At 39.1% G+C, this 25,764-nt stretch overlaps 1 protein-coding gene across 3 annotated transcripts in view; it reads right to left on the bottom strand.

Annotated features, from left to right (window-relative positions):
• The window catches only part of XRCC6 (X-ray repair cross complementing 6), a 31,283-nt gene extending 5,689 nt beyond the window's left edge, over positions 1-25,594 (bottom strand). Inside the window, exons 1-11 of one of the 3 annotated variants that reach the window (XM_042467751.1) lie at positions 25,244-25,594; positions 23,027-23,120; positions 21,636-21,748; positions 20,062-20,200; positions 18,317-18,571; positions 16,968-17,151; positions 16,501-16,687; positions 15,378-15,546; positions 13,047-13,208; positions 10,112-10,241; positions 7,958-8,374 (exon numbers count right to left, since the gene is read on the bottom strand). In XM_042467751.1, the coding sequence (XP_042323685.1) occupies positions 8,299-8,374; positions 10,112-10,241; positions 13,047-13,208; positions 15,378-15,546; positions 16,501-16,687; positions 16,968-17,151; positions 18,317-18,571; positions 20,062-20,200; positions 21,636-21,748; positions 23,027-23,105 (1,494 nt within the window). In that variant the 5' untranslated portion in view covers positions 23,106-23,120; positions 25,244-25,594 and the 3' untranslated portion in view covers positions 7,958-8,298. Of the gene's footprint in view, positions 1-7,957; positions 8,375-10,111; positions 10,242-13,046; positions 13,209-15,377; positions 15,547-16,500; positions 16,688-16,967; positions 17,152-18,316; positions 18,572-20,061; positions 20,201-21,635; positions 21,749-23,026; positions 23,121-25,243 lie in introns of those variants that run through there. The other 2 variants (XM_042467750.1, XM_042467749.1) reach the window with 2 other exon arrangements.
• Between the last annotated feature and the right edge of the window lie 170 nt (positions 25,595-25,764).

Genomic DNA, 25,764 nt, shown 5'->3' with positions numbered 1-25,764 from the left:
TGGAATCAAAATAATGGTAAAGATATAGGTTCTAGAATAAGGGTAAGTTTCTTCCTACAAAAAGAGAAGAACAGTTCAACATGAGAACCAAGCTGTTTATTCAAAATTAACAATCTTCATGGGTGGAATGAAACAACCAGGTCAGTAAGCCTTGCATAAGTAAACAAAAACATTTTGAACTTTCTACTGGTATGCTTTTTTTATGATTTCCATTGTGTTGATCAAATTTATAAACCACTTTTTAAATAGCTGGGGGTAGCTGGTGAGAGGCATATCCTCTTTCTAACTTTGTTTTGTTCTTCATACATTCTCAGCAAGACATTCTGGAGGCAGCGGCTGCTTACCTTGCAATTGCCTACAATTACCTTGCAATTACCTTTTACCTACAGGCAATACCACTACGGTAGGATCACGAGAGCAGAACCCCATTCTTCCCCAGCTTTTTTAGACTGCATGCCATTGGCAGGTTATATGTTGTTTATGATACTGTACAGCATCATGCATACTGGCACTACCAAATTGTTGTTGTTGTTATGTGTGCTATTGTTTACTGCAAACTCACTACTGTGACTTGAACCAAACGTGTAGTTTCTCCCAACTCTGCTTCACCATTCTCCCAATGCTGCTAAGAAAATTCCTGCTAGACAGCAGCTGAGGAGAAAAGCAAGCTGGGCAGCAGTAAAAAACTTTATAAAAAAGAGCTCCACTGTCAGAGGCTTTGTTTTAATATGCTTTATAATATGTCCGGAAGACCTGAGTACTACTTCTAAAAAAGCAAATTTTGCAACTACTGGCCTAGTGCACTGGAAGATGAAGTCAATTAAATTCCCAGTGCAAGTTATATCGGTTGCTTATGTTGTATACCAAATTTGTTTAAACTGACACACCCTTATTTATAACGACTTTTTGAATATGTGCTAATATTATTTGTCTATGGTTAATATCCAGATATTACTATGCCTTATTTTTTATTTCCCACCTTTCTCTCCAATATGGGACCCAAACTAATAAAATGTTCCTTTGAGCAGAAATGATTTTGTTTCATTTCCAAATGTACATCATTGCATTCACAGATATACTTGATGTAGAATATCTAAGTCTAGGAATGTTAGGCTGTTTTGTTTTGTAAAGATCTGAATGCACAGAAAGTTGCACTATTTGAAATGTTAAGCTCATTTCAAGTATAGTCGCAAAATTTGGATCCCTGTTACCACCGACCGAGTAAGCTGTAATATTGCAAACATACAGTATCTAGAATCCTCAGAGCTCTTCTCTAAGAGTTGTTTGCCAATATACAAACAGCGCGCTTGCGTCATATGCGGGTGCGCTGTACGGCGGCTTACAGCAATGCTAAAGCCATGCGAGTGCACGGGGCGGCACATCCCAGTCGGATGAATGGGGCGTGCACCTTGGTGCGTGTGCACCGCCGCATTCGCGGTATTTGGCTTATGCGAGGGATCCCCTATGTAAGCCAAGGCAGACTGTATTATACCCTGGTGGCGCAGTGGTTAAATGCCTGTACTGCAACCACTCACTCAAAACCAGAAGGTTGTGAGTCAATACCAGCGAAAGGGCTCAAGCTCAACTAGGCTTGCATCCTTCTGAATCGCTAAATGAGTACCCAGATTGTTGGGGGCAATTAGCTTACAATTTGTAAACTGCTTAGGGAGTCCTAAGTGCACTGATAAGGTGTATAGAAATGTACTTGCTTGCTATTGCTATATTAATTTTGCACTCTCTCCTCTGCATCATTACCTGTATTTTGAATCGAAGCTTCTGAACAATTTCCTTCATTTGTTCACTTGTCTTGATTAGCTGGGACCTTCTCTGTAAAGTCAATTTTCCGTTTGTCATCTGCATATGGTAGGAAAATTAGATGAAAACCTAAGTAGAAGAGGAGAAAAATTAATGGGAAGAAGTTTCAAATAAAATTCCTTTGTGTCAATCCAAGATCCAATTTTCAGAATCTAAATTTATAGATATAACCCGTTAGCAAAATGTGACACTAAGTTAGAACAGTAGAGAAGTGAAAGCCCAGGAAAAAAACTGGAAATATTTGTTGGGGGAGCTTTTTCTGTTTGTTCTGAAATCATTTTTCCAGAAAAATTGAAAAACTGATTATGGGATCAATCAAATTTATTATCACCACAGATCAGTCTAAAAAGGGTAAGAACAGAACACAGCAGAAAATAGTGTTTTAAAAATACAGCTCCAGAATTCCTGTATATCCTTAAGTGGCAGTTCAACAATCAGCTCTAAATCAATACCAAATAGCAATCACTAGGAATAAGGTGAGCCATAATGGGATGTGACTAACTTCCTGTGGAACATGCAACATTCAAAACTTGGAATCTTCAACACAGATTATTGAATGAACTGAAAAGGAGGTATAAAAGATTTCAGACTTGTATGAGAACTTCCAAAATGGGATCTTATGCTGTTTATGAATGTCCTTATATACAGGCAATATAAAAGAACATGAGCAGCCATCTGAACCATGCCTGACTGGCAAGGGAATATACACTGTTCAGGAGGATTTCATAAGTATCTGCTGCAGTGTGGCTATGGCAGAATGCTGAAACAGGCCAAGTGTAAAAGCAGAATGGCAGATGGAGCAAGGTTTGTGCTATAATTGCCAGTTGTAATAATAATATAAAATAAAATTTTATTATATCCCGCCCTTTGAGGTCAATCGGGGCGGCTAACAATAATAAAATACAATATATATCAAAAGGATAACACTGAATGTTTGCATTGTGTTCCTGCAAGGCTATCCAAGATCTCTTTCATTACTGTTTCCTTGGCTCTAGGGAGTCCCACATACAGCACAGCTGAAGGGGAAAACCCATACGGTGATATAATCTCAAGAAATAACAAGAGAGTAATTTCCAGGTGAAAGTTCTCTCATTTTATGATGAAAATTAAGCAATGTAAAGTGTGTATGAAGACATTTAACAGACAATCATCCTTCTTCCTATGGCTGTATGATAGTTCTCCTGGGGTTTTTTGGTAATGATGAATACAACTGAAATTCAGCACATCATGAACTTCCTTCAGGAGATTGAAATGGCTGCACAAAAATTATTTGCTTTTCAAATAACTTGCATATAGTATTTCAAACAAAGGTCAAATAGAATTCATACTTGAATGTACACATCTGTCAGAAACATGGAATAAAGAATACAGATTTTGTTTCAATTGAAACCACAGCAGAAATTCCACTATACATTACTGCCTTCTCATCTCTTTAGTCCCCTGTTGTGTGGCTTCGGCAATTTTCTTTAGAGGGGATTGCCATGGCCATCCTCTGAGGATAGAGTGGTGCGACTTGCCCAAGGTCATCTAGTCTCCTAACCTTCCTAAATTTGCTGTTTAGTCAAAGGAGCTCCCCACATGTGTGCATCCTTGGGGGTACAGAAAACAGCAGTGGGAAGGAGAAATGGTGGCATCCCTCGCAGAAATTCATCATGTCTCAAAGCATCTTCACATCCAGCGCCGTATCTGGTGTGACTGCTCCAAGATGTTAGGATATGGTTATGAAGGTGGATGTTATGTATTACACTATACATTTAGAATGTATCCAAAAATAATCCTGTGTACTGTTTATTGTGCAACGGGATGCTAATGAATGTATTAGTAGCAACCAAATAACTTAAGAGACAGTGGAAATTGAATAAATAACATATAATCATTAAGACACAATGATAAATGGAGAAAAATCTATATCCACCTATGATGCTAACATTGTTTATAATCTACCATCTTTCTTTTAAATAGCAGAAAACATCTGGCAAAAAGAAGAGGATTAATGTAACCAACTCTTGCTCTTCTCAAGCAAGGGAAATGTGTCAGGAGGTATGTGAGATTTGTTGCTATATGTTCTCTTTTATTACATATTCCAAATGACATTTTGCCAGTCATACATTGTTTTAGGCTATTTCCATTCTTTCTGAAGCATTCGGAAATATTTTGCTGCTCCTTGAAAGTGAGGATTTTTTAAAATAAACCAATACATTTTGCCATCCAAGAACTGTGTTAATCACGGCAAGTGTGTACAGTCCTCACCCACCAACCAATTAAGAATACAGTCTCTGTCCTATATTTCTTTCTTCCATGCTTACAATGCCCCTTTTAATCTTTTTAGTTTTTAAAAACTCTTCTGCAGATTTGCCATATAAGCAATAATGTCTTGAGATTAGAAAGATTTTTAAAAACCTTCACACATACTATCAACAGCAACTGGGTTGAAGCTGCAAGACTGGGAAAGGCAGGCATCTCTGGAAGCCCTGTCCACTTCAGTTTTGACTGACTGTGTGTGTGATGTGTACTTTTCTGAGCATATAAGCTTACTATGTGCTTTGGCACTGAAGCACTGGAGTTTTTATGAAGATCACTCCCAACACACACAAAATAGAAATAGCACTGTTATAGTTTATTATTCAAAAATGTAAAACATGAGGAGGCATGAAGGGAGGATGGATTGCAACACTATCTGTTGCAACATATGTGGACATCACAAAAAAGAGGCTCACAAATGAATTGAAATGTAAAGTCAGGAGCGTGTTGAGTTAGGGGAAGCAACAAAGAAGTGCCATGAAATAGAAACACCAAGAATTTAAATTACCTGGAGGAGATATCTGCACATTCTGCTCATCCAGTTCTTCTTCACTGAGGGACCAGGGCTATAAATCTAGGAGGGATGTTTCGACGAGGAATGTACCTACATATGGCCATCACTCCTTTCTCCAGACACTTTTTAGCAGGGCACTGAATAGTGCTGTGCTTCCGATAAAGGGAATTCCATGTTCATAAGGTTACTATTTTGTGCTGAAGACATTTCATTGAATTGAGAAAATACAATGAGCTTTCCAAGTGTGCCCTGCTTTTGATTGCATTTGCCAATTCTTTTCCAAATGACGTATTTTTCCAAATATATTTTAGTTACACTTGTTTAAATGAAAACCTGGGAGTGTGTCCCAGATTGCTCAAGTTTAATATGCAAAATCCAAGGACAAACCAGGACAGATCTTTAAAAAGAGATAAACAGTATTATTGCCAAGTCAAATGATTGGTCACCAAAACAGAGCCCAGAACACAAAACAAAAATAACTGGAAGATACACCCTATTTTTTGCATGTGCTATTATGTGTGGTTACCACAAGTTGGAAGAAAAATTTGTTTTTAAATGTGCTGCTTTGGGGCGGATAAATAATACAAGTTGTGCATCCTAATCCAGAAATTCAAAAACTTCCAAAACCCAAAATATTTTGGTCCCAGCCTCCCATTTCTGCCTTTGGAGCAACAGGAGCAGCACTGCTGCTCCTTCATCTCAGTTCATCAAGTCTGAACAAGGCTGGAGAAAGACTGAGGCTCTGTGACATCATAGTTTGGGATTCTGCCATTCACAGCTCCTCCGTCTCTCTCCACCATGTCTCCTTCCAGCCTCTTGTCTCTCTATAGCCTTGCAAATACAGTACAATACTACACTGCTTTTGTGTATTGTATTAATGTGAATGCAAATAAGGTATTCCAAAATATGAATAAATTCTGACCCCAGGCATTTCAGGTAAGGGGTACTCAACGGTAATAAACAACAGCAGTAGCAGCCACCCTAATACATTACTTTCAATTTCTACATAATATGGTATCTTTACACCCATTATAGATGCAATTATTACCTAATTAAAATGATATACTAAGCTCACCCAAGGCATCATACAACCAAGTAAAACACAGTAATAAGAACATATATCGATCATCACCTTCATTCACGAATAACAAATTTAGGTGGCTAAATGCTTATATCAGAAGAAAAACAGAGTCAGCCCCAAATGATAATGGCTTTTATATAGTGGCTCACCATTAACACATAAGCATTCTAGATAACCAGTGAATACATAAAAATTGTACAAGATGTGGAAATTCCATAAAATGTACTACTGGACAGAAGAGTTTACTTTATTGCCATGGAGCCTGTTCTGATGTGAAACAAGCTGACAACTTCAAGCAGAGAAAAATAGTAGTCCTATGTCATTGCCTCATCTTCTACAGCACTTGCTACATGAGGTCAATCACTGAAAGCAGCTCCCACATGACACTGACTACAGCACTGATCAGGCATTTGCCTGAACATAGTACTGAAAACAGGAGAGACATGAGCTTGCATGTACCTCCTACTCCCCCACCCCCCCCCCACACACACACAACTTCCCAAGCACCAGAGGTAAATTAGACCTGTGCACACTGAATACAATGCTATGGCAGGGAGCTCTGACGGAACACAGGAAACTTGATAACTGAACACATATATAAGTCCCATGATACAATGGATCTTTTCTAGCTGGGTCTAATAATTCAATTTTGGCTAAACATTATTCCATCCAGTTAAGAGCGTTGTTTTCCTTTCCTTTTTTTTCATTAAAATATAGCCAACAGTAAACACAAGCACAGCTAGTTAAATCTTGTAAAAGAAATTCAGTTTCTATGGAATCGCTCAGTTTATAATGTAGCCAACAAGTTAAGATACATAATATTTTCTACAAATCAATATAAGCAAAATTCCACTAGATGTCAATTTGTGTCCATTTATTACTCTGCATAGAGACTGATCTTTCTGCCCTCAGACAGACAGACCAAGCTAACAGAAGATGCATATGTTGCATTGGAAGATAAGCAATTGAATGAACCTCTCAAGTTCTGAGTGCATAGTCAGATTCTATAGTAATACTGCTAGGGTGAATATGGGGACACAGCTATCAATCAACCTCCAAATCTCATCCAAAATTCAATAATATCATACCACCACCATTTTTACTCCAAATCCTATTTCATATTGTAATTATTTCTCACTCAGGAGTACTGATCAAGTAGATCACATTAAGAAAAATGCATACCACTAATCAAGGACTCATCTGGATAGATGAATTGAGCTGGCCTGATGTAATGATGCCGTTTCAGCATTAGCAAGGGCTTGAAGCCAATCAGATATAAGCCTGGTGAATCAAATCGCTTTGTTCTTCCACCTCCTCTTTCCACACCAATTTGACGGTTCCCATAGATCTAAAAATGGAAGGGGTAAGAAAAGAAGTGACAGCCAGTCACGTCTGAGCACTGGACAATGATCCTGGAGATCATGGTTTGATTTCTGACTCTGCCATGGAAACCCTGGGGAGCCATGGGCAAGTCACACAACTCTGAGATTCGCGTGATAGGTCCATAAGGTTCCATAAGTCAAGAAACGATTTAAAGATGCAAAAAAAAACAAAAAGAGAAGTAGCTATGGGAATTGCAGCAAGGAACCCACCCATAGAAAAAAATACAGATCTCGGCAAGTGAAATTGTAAATTTACTACAAGTGTTAGCTTATAATACATTTCATTGTAAGAAGTTAGCCACTTAAAGAGTCTGTAGTGAGCTCTGGTGCATCCGCACTGCAGAAATAACCAGTTTACACCACTTTAACTGCCACAGCTCTAGGCTCTAGAATTCTGCGAAGTGTAGTTTGTTACTGAACCAGAACGGAGCAGAAATAAATATACTTTGGTGCATAACTGATATTAAAAGAGCCTTTAGTAAGCCAAAGTATACAAGGCCAGCTTACTAGAGTCTGAAATCATGACAGACATATACAGTGGTACCTTCGGGATATGAAATACCCAGGTTGAAATTTTCGGGATACGAAAAAATCCCATAGGAAAACTTGTTCCGGGTTACGAATGTTTTTTCGGGTTAACGAAAAAACTTTTGGTGCTTTTTTTCGCTTTTTCGCACGGAATCGCGGCTTTTCCCCATTAGCGCCATATGGCAATTCGGCTTACGAAGGCGTTTTTTTTTCTTTTTTGGGTTAGAACGGTGCCACGGAACGATTAGTTTCGTAACCCGAGGCACCACTGTAGGTTGCCTGGAGAGTTCCTCCAATATTTAATGACCATTCCAATGGAGATGTGATAGCTGTTGCCTCCATTCAAACAGGATAAAAAAGAGAGGGGCAAGTGACAGAACAGAATGCAACTGGGCAGGAAAAAATCCTAAGATCTGCAATATCTTTGTGAAAACATATTCAAAAGCTTTTGCTCGGATACTGGTGAGTTTTTAAAATTTGTCTTCACCTGGAATAAGGTGCAATAACTTTGTTCTGTGAATGAAGAACAAGAGAAGCTCCAAAATATCATTCTGTGTGAACTTAAATACATTTATATCAACAACAGCCTTTGATCATCCTTGCACTGCTAACTGCCCTATTCAATTATATGTATACCTCAGTTAACGAAGTAGATGTGTCCCTGAGAATTACTACTTTCACAGAAAATGTGGTACTGGAATCAGAAATAATGGGATAAGATATAGGTTCCTAGAATAAGGGTAAGTTCCTTCACTACAAAAAAGAGAAGAACAGTTCAACATGAGAACCAAGCTGTTTATTCAAAATTAACAATCTTCATGGGTGGAATGAAACAACCAGGTCAGTAAGCCTTGCATAAGTAAACAAAAACATTTTGAACTTTCTACTGGTATGCTTTTTTTATGATTTCCATTGTGTTGATCAAATTTATAAATCCACTTTTTAAATAAGCTGGGGGTAGCTGGTGAGATAGGCATATCCTCTTTCTAACTTTGTTTTGTTCTTCATACATTCTCAGCAAGACATTCTGGAGGCAGCTGCTGCTTACCTTGCAATTGCCTACAATTACCTTGCAATTACCTTTTACCTACAGGCAATACCACTACTGTAGGATCAGCTAGAGCAGAACCCCATTCTTCCCCAGCTTTTTTAGACTGCATGCCATTGGCAGGTTATATGTTTTTATGATATCTGTACAGCATCATGCATACCTATGGCACTACACAAATTGTTGTTGTTGTTATTGTTGCTATTGTTTACTGCAAACTCACTACTGTGACTTGACACCAAACGTGTATGTTTCTCCAACTCTGCTTCACCATTCTCCCAATGCTGCTAAGAAAATTCCTGCTAGACAGCAGCTGAGGAGAAAAAGCAAGCTGGGCAGCAGTAAAAAGACTTTATAAAAAAGAGCTTCACTGTCAGAGGCTTTGTTTACATATGCTTATAATATGTCCTGAAGACCTGAGTACTACTTCTAAAAAAGCAAAATTTTGCAACTACTTGCCTATGCACTTGGAAGATGAAGTCAATTAAAATTTCCCAGTGCAAGTTATATCGGTTGCTTATGTTGTATACCAAAATTTGTTAAACTGACACAACCCTTATTTATAACAGACATTTTGAATATGTGCTATATATTATATTTGTCTATGGTTAATATCCAGATATTACTATGCCTTATTTTATTTCCCACCTTTCTCCCAATATGGGACCCAAACTAAATAAATATGTTCCTTTTGAGCAGAAATGATTTTGTTTCATTTCCAAATGTACATCATTGCATTCACAGATATACTTGATGTAGAATATCTAAGTCTAGGAATGTTAGGCTGTTTTGTTTGTAACAGATCTGAATGCACAGAAAGTTGCACTATTTGAAATGTTAAGCTCATTTCAAGTATAGTCGCAAAATTTGGATCCTCTGTTACCACCGACCGAGTAAGCTGTAAATATTGCAAACATACAGTATCTAGAATCCTCAGAGCTCTTCTCTAAGAGTTGTTTGCCAAATATACATATACAGCGCGCTTGCGTCATATGCGGGTGCGCTGTACGCGGCTTACAGCATATGCTGAAAGCCATGCGGAGTGCACGGGGCGGCACATCCCATTCGGATGAATGGGGCGTGCACCTGTGGTGCGTGTGCACCGCCGCATTCGCGGTATTTGGCTTATGCGAGGGATCCCCTATGTAAGCCAAGGGCAGACTGTATTATACCCTGGTGGCGCAGTGGTTAAATGCCTGTACTGCAACCACTCACTCAAAACCAGAAGGTTGTGAGTTCAATACCAGCGAAAGGGCTCAAGCTCAACTCAGGCTTGCATCCTTCTGAGATCGCTAAAATGAGTACCCAGATTGTTGGGGGCAATTAGCTTACAATTTGTAAACTGCTTAGGGAGTCCTTAAGTGCACTGATAAGTGGTATAGAAATGTACTTGCTTTGCTATTGCTATATTAATTTTGCACTCTTCTCCTCTGCATCATTACCTGTATTTGAATCGAAGCTTCTGAACAATTTCCTTCATTTTGTTCACTTGTTCTTGATTAGCTGGGACCTTCTCTGTAAAGTCAATTTTCCGTTTGTCATCTGCATATGGTAGGAAAATTAGATGAAAACCTAAGTAGAAGAGGAGAAAAATTAATGGGAAGAAGTTTCAAATGAAAATTCCTTTGTGTCAATCCAAGATCCAATTTTCAGAATCTAAATTTATAGATATAACCCAGTTAGCAAAATGTGACACTAAGTTAGAATCAGTAGAGAAGTGAAAGCCCAGGAAAAAAACTGGAAATTATTTGTTGGGGGAGCTTTTTCTGTTTTGTTCTGAAATCATTTTTCCAGAAAAATTGAAAAACTGGATTATGGGATCAATCAAATTTATTATCACCACAGATCAGTCATAAAAAGGGTAAGAACAGAACACAGCAGAAAATCAGGTTTTAAAAATACAGCTCCCAAGAATTCCTGTATATCCTTAAGTGGCAGTTCAACAATCAGCTTCTAAATCAATACCAAATAGCAATCACTAGGAATAAGGTGAGCCATAATGGGATGTGACTAACTTTCCTGTGGAACATGCTAACATTCAAAACTTTGGAATCTTCAACACAGATTATTGAAATGAATCTGAAAAGGAGGTATAAAAGATTTCAGACTTGTATGAGAACTTTTCCAAAATGGGATCTATATGCTGTTTATGAATGTCCTTATAATACAGGCAATATAACAGAACATGAGCAGCCATCTGAACCATGCCTGACTGGCAAGGGAATATACACTGTTCATGAGGATTTCATAAGTATCTGCCTTGCAGTGTGGCTATGGCAGAATGCTGAAACAGGCCAAGGTAAAAGCATAATGGCAGATGGAGCAAGGTTTGTGCTATAATTGCCAGTTGTAATAATAATAATAAAATAAAATTTTATTTATATCCCGCCCCTTTGAGGTCAATCGGGGCGGCTAACAATAATAAAATACAATATATATCAAAAGGATAACACTGAATGTTTGCATTGTGTTCCTGCAAGGCTATATCCAAGATCTCTTTCATTACTGTTTCCTTGGCTCTAGGGAGTCCCACATACAGCACAGCTGAAGGGGAAAACCCATACTGTTGTATATAATCTCAAGAAATAACAAGAGAGTAATTTCCAGGTGAAAGTTCTCTCATTTTATGATGAAAAATTAAGCAATGTAAAGTGTGTATGAAGACATTTAACTAGACAATCATCCTTCTTCCTATGGCTGTATTGATAGTTCTCCTGGGGTTTTTTGGTAATGATGTAATACAATCTGAAATTTCAGCACATCATGAACTTCCTTCAGGAGATTGAAATGGCTGCACAAAAATTATTTGCTTTTCAAATAACTTGCATATAGTATTTCAAACCAAAGGTCAAATAGAATTCATACTTGAATGTACACATCTGTCAGAAACATGGAATAAAGAATACAGATTTTGTTTCAATTGAAACCACAGCAGAAATTCCACTCATACATTACTGCCTTCTCATCTCCTTTAGTCCCCTGTTGTGTGGCTTCTTGACAAGTTTCTTTAGAGGGGACTTGCCATTGCCATCCTCTGAGGATGAGAGTGTGCGACTTGCCCAAGGTCATCTAGTCTCCTAAACCTTCCTAAAATTTGCTGTTTAGTCAAAGGAGCCCTCCCCACATGTGTCATCCTTGGGGGTACAGAAAACAGCAGTGGGAAGGGAGAAATGGTGGCATTCACCTCGCAGAAATGTCATCATGTTCAAAGCATCTTCACATCCAGCGCCGTACATCTGGTGTGACTGCTCCAAGATGTTAGGATATGGTTATGAAGGTGATATGTTATGTAATACACTATACATTTAGAATGTATCCAAAAATAATCCTGTGTACTGTTTATTGTGCAACTGGATGCTAATGAATGTATTAGTAGCAACCAAAATAACTTAAGAGACAGTGGAAATTGAATATAATAACATATAATCATTAAGACACAATGATAAATGGAGAAAAATCTATATCCACCTATGATGCTAACATTGTTATAATCTACCAATCTTTCTGTTAAATAGCAAGAAAACATCTGGCAAAAAGAAGAGGATTTAATGTAACCAACTCTTGCTCTTCTCAAGCAAGGGAAATGTGTCAGGAGGTAGTGAGATTTGTTGCTATATGTTCTTCTTTATTACATATTCCAAATGACATTTTGCCAGTCATACATTGTTTTAGGCTATTTCCATTTCTTTTCTGAAGCATTCTGAAATATTTTGCTGCTCCTTGAAAAGTGAGGATTTTTTAAAAATAAACCAATACATTTTGCCATCACAAGAACTGTGTTAATCACGGCAAGTGTGTACAGTCCTTCACCCACCAACCAATTTTAGAATACAGTCTCTGTCCTATTTTCTTTCTTCCCACATGCTTACAATGCCTCCTTTTAATCTTTTTAGTTTTTAAAAACCTCTTTCTGCAGATTTGCCAATAAAGCAATAATGTCTTGAGATTAGAAAGATTTTTAAAAACCTTCACACATACTAGTCAACAGCAACTTGGGTTGAAGCTGCAAGACTGGGAAAGGCAGGCATCTCTGGAAGCCTCTGTCCACTTCAGTTTTGACTGACGTGTGTGTGTGATGTGTACTTTTCTGAGCATATAAGCTTACTATTGCTTTTGCACTGAAGCACTGGAGTTTTTATGAAGATCACTCCCCAACACACACAAAATAGAAATAGCACTGTTATAGTTTATTATTCAAAATGTAAAACATGAGGAGGCATGAGGGAGGATGGATTGCAACACATATCTGTTGCAACATATGTGGACATCACAAAAAAGAGGCTCACAAATGAATTGAAATGTAAAGTCAGGAGCGTGTTGAGTTAGGGAAGCAACAAAGAAGTGCCATGAAATAGAAACACCAAGAATTTAAATTACCTGGAGGAGATATCTGCACATTCTGCTCATCCAGTTCTTCTTCCTGAGGGACCAGGGCTATAAATCTAGGAGGGATGTTTCGACGAGGAATGTACCTACATATGGCCATCACTCCTTTCTCCAGACACTTTGTTAGCAGGGCACTGAATAGTGCTGTGCTTCCTATAAAGGGAATTCCATGTTCATAAGGTTACTTGATTTTGTGCTCAAGACATTTCATTGAAATTGTAGAAAATACAATGAGCTTTCCAAGTGTGCCCCTTGCTTTTTGATTGCATTTGCCAATTCTTTTCCAAATGACGTATTTTTCCAAATATATTTTAGTTACACTTGTTAAATGAAAACCTGGGAGTGTGTCCAGATTGCTCAAGTTTAATTATGCATAAATCCAAGGACAAACCAGGACAGATCTTTTAAAAAGAGGATAAACAGTATTATTGCCAAGTCAAATGATTGGTCACCAAAACAGAGCCAGACACAAACTATGAAAAAAAATAACTGGAAGATACACCCTATTTTTTGCATGTGGCTATTTATGTGTGGTTACCACAAGTTGGAAGAAATAATTTGTTTTTAAATGTGCTGCTTTGGGGGCTGATAATAATACAAGTTGTGCATCCCTAATCCAGAAATTCAAAAACTTCCAAAACCCAAAATATTTTGGTCCCAGCCTCCCATTTCTGCCTTTGGAGCAACAGGAGCAGCACTGCTGCTCCTTCATCTCTCAGTTCATCAAGTCTGAGACAAGGCTGGAGAAAGACTTGAGGCTCTGTGACATGCATTAGTTTGGGATTCCTGCCATTCACAGCTCCTCCGTCTCTCTCCAGCCATGTCTCCTTCCAGCCTCTTGTCTCTCTATAGCCTTGCAAATACAGTACATACTACACTGCTTTTGTGTATTGTATATAATGTGAATGCAAATATAGGTATTCCAAAATATGAATAAATTCTGACCCCAGGCATTTCAGGTAAGGGGTACTCAACCTGTAATAAACAACAGCAGTAGCAGCCACCCTAATACATTACTTTCAATTTCTACATAATAATGGTATTCTTTACACCCATTATATGATGCAGATTATTTTACCTAATTAAAATGTATATACTACAGTCACCCAAGGCATCATACAACCAAGTAAAACACAGTAATAAGAACATATATCGATCATCACCTTCATTCACGAATAACAAATTTAGGTGGCTAAATGCTTATATTCAGAAGAAAAACAGAGTCAGCCCCAAATGATAATGGCTTTTATATAGTGGCTCAAGCCATTAACAGCATAAGCATTCTAGATAACCAGTGAATACATAAAAATTGTATCAAGATGTGGAAATTCCATAAAATGTACTACATTGGACAAGAAGAGTTTACTTTTATTGCCATGGAGCCTGTGTCTGATGTGAACAAGCTGACAACTTCAAGCAGAGAAAAATAGTAGTCCTATGTCATTGCCTCATTCTTCTACAGCACCTTGCTACATGAGGTCAAATCACTGAAAAGCAGCTCCCACATGACCACTGACTACAGCACTGATCAGGCATTTGCCTGAACATAGTACTAAAACAAGGGAGGAGACATGAGCTTGCATGTACCTCCTACTCCCCCACCCCCCCCCCCCACACACACACAACATTCCCAAGCATCCAGAGGTAAATTAGACCTGTGCACACTGAATACAATGCTATGGCAGGGAGCTCTGACTGAATCACTGGAAACTTGATAACTGAACACATATATAAGTCCCAATGATACAATGGATCTTTTCTAGCTGGGTCTAATAATTCAATTTTGGGCTAAACTATTATTCCAGTTAGAGCTGTTGTTTTCCTTTCCTTTTTTCATTAAAATTAGCCAACAGTAAACACAGCACAAGCTAGTTAAATCCTTGTAAAAGAAAATTCAGTTTCTATTGAATCGCTCAGTTTATCATGTAGCCAACAAGTTAAGATACATAATATTTTCTACAATATCAATATAAGCAAAATTCCACTAGATGTCAAATTTGTGTCCATTTATTACTCTGCATAGAGACTGATCTTTCTGTCCTATACAGACAGACCAAGCTGACAGAAGATGGCATATGTTTCATTGGAAGATAAGCAATTGAATGAACCTCTCAAGTTCTGAGTGACATAGTCAGATTCTATAGTAATACTGCTAGGGTGAATATGGGGACACAGCTATCAATCAACCTCCAAATCTCATCCAAAAATTTCAATAATATTACCACCACCATTTTTACATTCCAAATCCTACTTTTCATATTGTAATTATTTCTCACTCAGGAGTACTGTATCAAGTAGATCATCATTAAGAAAAATGCATACCACTAATCAAGGACTCATCTGGATAGATGAATTGAGCTGGCCTGATGTAATGATGCCGTTTCAGCATTAGCAAGGGCTTGAAGCCAATCAGATATAAGCCTGGTGAATCAAATCGCTTTGTTTCTTCCACCTCCTCTTTCTCCAGCACAATTTGACGGTTCCCATAGATCTAAAAATGGAAGGGGTAAGAAAAGAAGTGACAGCCAGCACAGTCTGAGCACTGGACAATGATCCTGGAGATCATGGTTTGATTTCTGACTCTGCCATGGAAACCCATGGGGAGACCATGGGCAAGTCACACACTCTGAGATTCAGCAAACTCTGTGATAGGTCATAAGGTTCCCATAAGTCAGAAACGATTTAAGAGTGCAAAACAATAACAAAAAGAGAAGTAGCTATGGGAATTGCAGCAATGGCAACCCACCCATTAGAAAAAAATACAGATCTCGGCAAGTGAAATTGTAATATTTACTACAAGTGTTAGCTTATAATACATTTTCATTGTAAGAAGTTAGCCACTTCAAAGAGTCTGTAGTGAGCCTCTGGCTGCATCCGCACTGCAGAAATAAACCAGTTTGACACCACTTTAACTGCCACAGCTCTAGGCTCTAGAATTCTGCGAAGTGTAGTTTGTTACTGAACCAGAACGGAGCAGAAAATAAATATACTTTGGTGCATAACTGATATTAAAAGAGCCTTTAGTAATTGCCAAAGTATACAAGGCCAGCTTACTAGAGTCTGAAAATCATGACAGACATTATACAGTGGTACCTCGGGATATGAAATACCCAGGTTACGAAATTTTCGGGATACGAAAAAATCCCATAGGAAAACATTGTTCCGGGTTACGAATGTTTTTTCGGGTTACGAAAAAACTTTTGGTGCTTTTTTCGGCTTTTTCGCACGGAATCGCGGCTTTTCCCCATTAGCGCCTATGGCAATTCGGCTTACGAAGGCTTTTCGGGTTACGAACGGTGCCACGGAACGAATTAATTTCGTAACCCGAGGCACCACTGTAGTATGCCTGGAAGAGTTCCTCCAATATTTAAATGACCATTCAAGTTTTCTAACATGGAAAATGAAGGAGGGGAGAATGACTACATAAATTGTCAAGGAACATTACCTGAGCCCTCTTTGTGTCACTAGGCAGAAGCAAGCTACCTGTCTCTCGGTTAAAGGTTCGTGTTTTTGTTTTCACAGGCTCATTTGTTTCTCTGTAAAGTTTCACTGGAGGCTGTTTGAAAGCTTTTTGGACTAAGTTGAAAATACCAACAGTAAGAGCCACATCTTTTCCCAGATACAAATTCAACCTGTGTAAAATCAAGAAATACAGGCTTAAGCTTTGTACATCTTACATTGCATATCTACTTCCACTTTAAAGAGACAAAAGCAAAAGTCAGAAGAGTCTTAGTCTGAAACATCATAAAAGCAGATTTCCATATACTGACATTGTATACTGTTAGCATTTGGCCTTCTATCATCTCCTATAGCTCACTTCAAGAAGATTCCCCTACCCCAACAGGTCTCCTTACCACCCCACAAAATATGATGAGAAGTTAGAAGAAGATGATGGAAATTTTTGATATTCACCTGGCTAAGGCTCGCTTCCTTGTCTCCTTTGCTCGTACTTTCTTCATAAGGTCTACTAGCTTGCCAGACTCATCAAAGTGGACTCCCAAGTCCTCATCTTCTGCTGTATTAATGATGTCCCTGTAGAACAAGGAGATATCAAATCCTCCTGGCTTCCTCAGGTGCATTAAGTCAAGGTATATACCTAAAGTCAAAGCAAAATTGGAGTAAATTTATTGTTCACTTTTTGTACTGGAAATTATAATAATAATAATAATAATAATAATAATAATAATAATAATAATAATAATAAAATTTTTATTTATATGCCGCCCTTCCTCCGATCAGCTTTCACTATTAAAGTTTTATGACTTGTTTCCCATACAGCTAAAAGGTACCATCTAAAACAGCAGAAATTTAGCAGGCCCAAAAGAACCCTAAGGTTTACAGAAATACAAAAAATACCCAGTAGGAATCCCCTCTACAGCCCAATAAACACTATGGGCCCGAACAGACAGGTCAAAATAAAGGTGCTTCAGGTCACTTTGGAGGTATGCTGTTTAAATGACACATGCATCTTAAGAGGCCAGAAGCTGCGGCAAAGCTGCACTCCAGTCCTTTTGTTCCTCTTCCTATCACTGGAGTATGGCTTTGGCGCAGCTTCCAGCGTCTTAAGATGCATGTGTCATTTAAACAGCATACCTCCAAAGTGACCCGAAGCACCTTTATTTTGGTCTATGTGTTTGGGCCCTAAATGCGCTCACTAGAATGTTAACTAACTCTTGTGATAGGAAGAGGAACAAAATGGATCAGCTAAAATCCTAAACAAGAAGCACATATTTACAATGTCTCTTTGCAAACTCTCACTTATTTTACAGATTTTACAGGCACAAGCTTAAAAAACATAAGAAAAAAGAGCCAATGGAATAAGCATGAAGCAATGGGTATGGCCTAAATATTGGCTCTTAGTAGTACAGCACAACAACATCAACCCCTTCATATTTTTTTCAGTTGCAGGAAATAGAAACACTAATAACAAATGTGATCCCAAAATTAGAGCCCCTTCATATCAAGCATTAAATTAGCACTAGGCAACAGGGTTCTAATCCCCTCTCATCCACAAAGCTCTAGTGTTGTAATTTGGTACAGCTACTATCTCTCAAGCTAACCTACCTCACAAAAGAGTGTGGCAGAACACTATGAAGTCCTTGAAGGGTATGCTATAAATGCATTTTTAAAAAATGAATAAATAAGCTCCAAAATTGTTCCTACCAAATTTGCAAAGATGGGACTCAGCAACCCCTGCTTGAATTGATTAAAAAGGTATAATCTTTATTACAAGTTATACACCTTTAATTTGAAATACTAACCTGTCTCTTGGAGGTCAGTAGCTTTAGTCCTAGCAAATCTTGCTTTAGTGTTGTCTTGATCATGAGGGTTATCTTCGTTGGTGAACAGCATTATCCTCTTGTGGCTCATCTTGAGGCGGACATCACTGAAGAGATTGGAGCAAACCCAAAGTGCCTCACCTAATGAGTAATCGGTACTGTGGCCAAATGATCTGCTGAAGAGTGCCTTTCCCTGTGCTCCTTTGTACTTGGCCAATTCTAACACACGTTTTGCCCCTAATGGTAGACAAGAACAAATGACTTATGACTTGTTCCTTGTTCTTTCCAAAAGCAAACAAAAGAGAAAATGACTGCACTTCTATTCAAAGCCCTGAACAAAAGTCATAATTTGCAGATTTTTAAAAACAGTTGTCTTGTGTTTCTTGTCCCCCTTTGGGAAACCAGTCAACCTCTATACACAGGGTTTTTGGTGTGTGTGTGTAATCAAGAGCTTACTATTTTCTAAATTTTTGAATAAATATGGATCAAAAATGGAAAAGTAGTAGTTTTGATCATATTAAAGGTGAGCAAAATAACTTATTTCAGAATTTGATTATAAAAAACTTTTTTAGTATTTTGGAAAAAATATAATCTACTCTTAAGAGTAGATGAATCCCACCTGTTACATAAGATACCTTTTTCATATGTTTATTTATTTTATTTACTTATATCTTGCTCTTCAGCTGCAAAGACTCTCATAGTAGCTTACAGATCGAAACTTTGACAGTTCATATGTTTTTTCACATGTTGCTTTTTTAGTTAATGCTGAATTTACAATTTACAATCCTTACTCTGTATTACTGGAGAGCCAGCATGGTGTAATGGTTTGAGCATTATCTAGGACATTGCAAGATCAGCTTCAAATCCTGGCTTAGCCATAGAAACCCACTGGGTAACCTTGGGCAAGTCACACTCTCTCAGTCTCAGAGGATGGCAATGGCAAATCCACTCTGAAGAAACATACCAAGAAAACCCTATGATAGGATTGCCTTAGGGTTATCATATGTCAGAAACAACTTGAAGGCACTCAACAACAACAAACTCTGTATTATTATTATTATTATTATTATTACAGTGTATTCATTTGTATCCTGCCTTTCTTCCAAACCTGGGACTTAATTAAACATATGATAACTTGTGTGAGTTTTATCTTCACACTGGTTTTTCTTTGGGTTGTCAGGCCATGTGTTACTGGGCTAATATTGGCAGGATACAGACCTGCAATTTGCAGTGTGGTGGTGGCGGCAGCAAAAAGGTTAGGGAGCGCACACCATTTACACACTCCCTAACCCTAGTACGTACTGGGTGCGGAAAATGGCGGCGTGACATCACGAGGTGTGCCAATGGCGCAATGTGGCGTCACTGGCACGCCATAAAAAGAAGCCGCTTTTTGCAGCTTCTTTTTCTTGCCGCCAAGCCGCACGGTATATCTGCTGCAGCTTGCCGGCGGCACAAACGGCACTACCACCAAACCGTCCTTTAAGGACAGTCTGTAGCATGCCATTGTCATGTAAATTTGGTTGTAGTAGAAAAGAAAAACCAGTGTGAAGATAAAACTCACACAAGTTATCATATGTTTAATGTATCAGAGCAAGAATTCTATAAATGGGTGAGGACAACATATTAAGTAAGTGACTATGTGACACATAACATGAAGTGCTTGAGTTGATCCTGGTCAATCAGAAAACCATCTCTAGTGGGCAAATTATTTAAATAGCTGTCATTACCTGGATTGTCCAAATCCTGAAGAACATAAACATGCTTAAAATCCACTGAATTTTTGTGTTGCTCTGTACCATAAAACACAACACCAACAAGGTCCCTGTCATGGCTGATGATCTTGTTTGTGTATACATTCTGGATGCACTAATAAAAAAAAAAAAACACAAGTCAACTAGGAAAAAGAAAGAATGGGGCCTATGAAGAAAACAGCATTTTTATATTGACTCAAGAGTTTTAAGAGATGGATGAAGTTAGAATTTCTAGAAATTACTCTAAAGACCACACTGTCTTTCAAAATCAATAGCTAAGAAAATCTAGTTACAAAGATGTTTTGTACCAAGAGATCATCCTCAGTATTGTCAACATTATGGGTGGGGAACCAGCAGTCCACAGATCTCCACTCATTCTTGCCCCAATGCAAAGCTTTTTCAGACATAATTGCAAGGGTCAGCTTGAAGAAAGACACTGCAGCTTCAGACAGACAAGGTATTTTAAACAGTATACAGCCTTTTGTATACGGACTCAGAAAATCAACTAATACAACTCTTCCCATAATTATTATTTTATAAATAAATAGAAGTTTCAGTCCCAGTAGTATTCCCAGATCTATGTGAAACTGTCCACATTAATTTAAGGATTTTAGGCTCTGATTTCCAAAACAGAGTTTCAGATTATGAAAACTGACAGACTGGGCTGCATGTTGCTTAAGAACGTGCCCATTACAACAGTAAAGTCTGAGTCTCCCTTATCCAGACTTTTGAAATCCAAAATATTGCAGAATCCAAATTGTCCACATGGGTGGCTGATATAGTGATATCTTTGCTTTCTGATGGTTCAATGTACACAAACTTTGTTTCATGCATGAAATTATTTAAAAATATTGTGTATCTTCAGATTATATTTATATGGTACAGTATATAGGAAATAGGAATTTCATGTTTAAACTTGGGTCCCATCTCCAAGATATCTCATTATGTATACACAAATATTCCAAGATCTGAAAAACCCCGAAATCTATAGCAGTTCTGATCCTAAGCATTTCAGATAAGGGAGACTCAAACTGTATTTAAGAATGACTGATCAAATACCACATAGTGCCTACTATGAAAAAATGCTTCTGCTTCCCAATGAACTATATGTAGAGTAAGTTAAAAGTATTTTTACCACATTATAACAATGAGTCCCAATTTGGGGGAATAGGCAGGATATAAATAAAGATACTGTAGTAGCAACAACATACAGAGGGATGCTGTCTTGAAGTTCTCAAATTCACATAGATGGAAGAGGAAAACAACATTTCCAAAGGCTTTAATCTTTTTAGTTTTAGTTCTCCATTTAAAGACACAATTTAATTAACAGAACAAAACCTTGTGCAGTTAACAGAAAATTAAAAAAAAAACACCCTGAAACTTCCCCTCCACAGTAAAATATTTCATCATGCTAATGGTAATGGAGTTATGTAAAAACAGTAAGACCATAAAATTGAATTTTGCTAACTTCTGCTAAACTGATTATATTATTATAACATATGTCAAACTTCATAATGCGAAATCATTAACTTTCCAAAGGGCTATCTTACCTGGATTGTCATATCAAAAGGAGCCAAATCATCATTATCATAGGAATCAAACATGGCTCTTGAGGCATCCACTAAGAAAACCAAAGCATCTCGTCCTGAATATTTATATTCTCCTACAGAGGAAAAATGTCAAATCTTCTATACATCACCCTTTTTATTACATTCTTTTATTTAACATTATTTAACTATAAACAGAATGTTCATCAGACTATGCAAACAAATGTTCTAAAGGAGAACAGAAAAGGGATGCATTTGTATATGAATCCATGGTGTACTTCTCCTTATTACTCAAGGACAAACATGTGATTCCATTCAACAATTTGTCTACAGTGTAGCCCATCACACCTTGCCCAGGTGTAATAGTTGTCAGTACTACTATTGCCAAGAAGTTACACAACACAATGTGTTCTATCTGCTCTACTTCAGGAGATTTTTTGCGAAAAACCAAAAGATGAGAGGTGCTGCTAAGTGATAGAAAGGGCTTGGAAGGTAAAATACCAGAGGCCACATCCTCTGAAGCCTCTGTAGACAATGCATGCAGGAACTTTTGCTTTAAGGTACATTTGTTAATCTCAACTGGACTACAGCTATTAAATCAGTATCTGAATTGTAAGCCAGTACTTATGTAAATCCCATTGAGTCAATGGGTTCATTTAGCTGGGACTAGCAAATGGATTTAATTTTCTGTCTTTAAAGGCTGGAAACTGCTTTTTAAAATATAGGAGCAACTGGGGTGGCAGGAATGGCTGGGGGCAGCAGCAGTGGCTTAGGGGGTGTCAAGAATGGCTGGGGGTAGTGGAGGGAGGCAGCAGCAGCAGCTTGGGGAGCAGCAGGAGTGGCTGGGGGTGGCAGGAGCAGCTGGGGACAGTGGCTTGGGAGGGTGGAAGCAGTGGCTGAGGGGGTAGAAGAAGCGGCATCCTAGCGCAGTTGAAATGTGCACACTTCCACCTGTGTCAGTAGCACCTTTGTGAGTGGCCAAAACAGGGCAGGGAGGCTGCAGTGAGAATCCTCCACGGATGCTGATGACAAGGAGAAGCTGCTGCCCAGCCAACAGCAAAGCTACTCTTCCCTCTCCTGCCGCCTCTGCTCCATCCCCAGAGAGAGAGCTGGATGGCTATGAAGCCACAAGGGGCACATTCACCCCTCTGCTGCAGCGGAAGGAAGAACCCACCAGGGTGTCACCCCCTGAGGGTGTGTCATCTTATGCAGTCCACACCTCCCCCTCCAGTGATTCCACTGGCCTAACAATCCCCGTAAGGAAGAAATGATTTGATGGCATACAACAAATTTTTAACATTATGGTAGCAGACTAGCTGAAAGCTAATTGGCTTGAACTCAACACTCATGTGACAAATTAATAATATATACATGCCCATAAGATTGATTCTTACCAATTGTTTCAACTTCTTCATCTTGTTCCTCCCCTTCCTCCCCTTCTTCATTTTTGTAGTAAGATACCCAGTCTGACATGGCTCACAATCCTTGCTAAAGAGAATAAATGGAGCAGATTAACATTATAACAAAGGATTAACAAGTGATCCCAGAAATCCCTTCAAATCATAATTTTGAGAGGATAAACAATGAGAGGAGAAATAAGAAAGTCGTTCCTTAATTCTAAATGGCTGTCTTACACAGTGCCTTTTCAGAAAACACAAGAGAGACATTTGATACATCCTCCATTATTTCCGATTTTACTCTCTGGAACCTGGATCTCCAAACCCAAATTCAGTCCCTGTATCCCAACAGCTCTGTCAACAGCAGCATTTTGTCCAACACCTTATGTAATTTTCCCCATGATGAATAAAATAAAATAATCAACTGCAATGATAATAGAATCATAGAAGCAAAGAGTTGGTAGAGACCGCAAGGGCCATCCAGTCCAACCCCATTCTGCCATGCAGGAAATCTCAATCAAAGCATCCTGACAGATGGCCATCCAGCCTCTGTTTAAAGACCTCCAAGAAGGAGAATCCACCACTCCCCAAGGAAGTGTGTTCCACTGTCGAACAGTCCTTACTGTCAGAAAGTTCCTCCTAAAGTTGTAATGATGTTTTAGGCTCAGTAATTAAAATGAAGTTCAATAAATAAAATGAGACAATTACTTCTGAGCCAAGTTAATAGTAAAAACTATGTGCAAGTGCGGCAATGCTAGCATCCAGATTAAAAAAAAGTCAAACGCACCCTAACTGGTGATCTCTGCCAGAAACGGAGGAAAAATTCAAGAAAACCTTGCAATTTTAACTCAGCCAGCAAATTACTGTTAACTTTTATGCTGACATAACTGGAGTGTGAAGAAACACTGTTTTGTGTAAATGTTCATATTAAGAGCAAATATCCTATGGATTCTGCAAATCAAGCCTTGCTGGTTTCTTTTTGCATTAGTATGAAGAACCTTCACAGGAAACAGTCATATTCATTGGCTATACGAAGCAGGGACTAAGATGTTGGTAGGGATAGAAGATGAACAACGACCGACCAACTGAAGGATATATAAGCTGAAATGTAAGTTCCACTATGTCCAACAGGATTAATTTCAGAGTAATTGCGTGCAGATAGGGTTGCCATTTCCCGCTTTTGGGTGGGATTTCCCCAGTTTTGGGGCATTTGGGAAGGTCTTGTCCTGCTTTTTAAAATTTCCTGAGTTTTGGCTACCGCCGCCACCCGCAAGGGAGCCGCGAGGAGGGGTCTAGCTGGCTGGCTAGGCCCCAAACAAGGAGGCCTTCCTGTGGCTCCCTCGCAGGCAGCGGCAAAATGACAGCAGCCAAAACCCAAGGCCTCCTTCAGTGGCTCAGCCAGCTAGGCCCAGAGGAGGCGGCCTTGCCATGGTGAGGCGTCCTTCTGTGACTTCGTCCTACATTTTGTCCTACATTTTGTCCCAGTTTGGTGGTAGCAAATTGTGGCAACCCTATGTACAGAACATACTTTTGCCATTGGAAAGGTATGCTGCACAGCCAAATACGTTTCTCTGTAAGCCCTCACTTGCCCTATCTGCTACATAAGGCAGTAACTGTAAATAACCAAGAGGGCTCTCTGCAATACTGTTGTAATATGGTTCTTAAGGAGGTCATCTCTCAGCTACGTTGGACATAGGCCCTACAACATATGCTACTCTACACTGCAGAAATAATGCAGTTTGACACCATTTTAAGTGCTGTAACTCTGTTGAACGGAATCCTGGGATCTGTAGTTTTACAAGGTCTTTAGCCTTCTCTGTGAAAGGGTGCTGGTGCCTCACAAAACTACTACTGCATATAATCGACTATAAGTCGACCTCATGCATAAGTCGAGGGCAAGTTTTGGGGCCAAAATTATGGATTTTGGTATGACCCTTGGATAAGTTGAGGGTAAAATTTAGAGGCATATAACAAAGGATCTAAAGGACGAAGCAAAGCCAAATAATGTCAAAGAACTTATACAATTCCAGCAGACATAACTCTATGTGCTTGTTCTTAAGACTCTCTGGGCCCCACAACAAACTCCAACTCCCAGAATTCCATAGCAAAGAGCCAGACAAAGAGTTAAAGCGGTGCCAAACCGGTTTATTTCGACTCAGACAGCCCTGAGGGGCCGCCATTTTGCCTTCGCAAAACAACCGTTATTAGTATTACCTGCTTCGCTTTAGCCTCGCGCCACAGCTACACAACCCTTTTCCCTTGTCAATCACGGCTAGGCCCCGCCTCCCTCCAATCGCAGAGGTCCAATCAAAAGGCGAGGAGGGAGGGAAGAAAAAGAAAGAATAGCTCTGCTATGACTCTTATTAGCGCTGGCCTTCCACTTTTAACTGCTCAGGCCGGCTGCCTCCCGTTGCATTGTGGGATCTGTAGTAGTTTAGAGAGAGGGAGCATGGTTTAGAACGCTCAGCCAAATCCCAAGAACAGAGCGGTAACAGCGGAACAACAGCGGCACTGTAAGAGTGCAGCGCGCGCGGTAAGGATTGCGTCACGCGCTCGACGTCACACGCAACGTCACCTTTTGGACCCAGCGGCCGGAGATGCAAGTCACGTCGCCCCGCCTCCGGACGATAGCCCCGCCCACCAGCAACTCCTCGACCACTCATGTCTCGCCAAAGCCTTCAAGCTCCGCCCACTCCCAAAGTTCCGACCAATAGCCCGGAGGCAAGCCCTGGTCA

The sequence above is a fragment of the Sceloporus undulatus genome, chromosome 5 (genome assembly GCF_019175285.1).
Source record: "Sceloporus undulatus isolate JIND9_A2432 ecotype Alabama chromosome 5, SceUnd_v1.1, whole genome shotgun sequence".
In the NCBI taxonomy this organism is placed as follows: Eukaryota; Metazoa; Chordata; class Lepidosauria; order Squamata; family Phrynosomatidae; genus Sceloporus; species Sceloporus undulatus.
The sequence above is the reverse complement of the archived record's forward strand: the minus strand, read 5'-3'. Positions and strand labels throughout refer to the sequence as shown.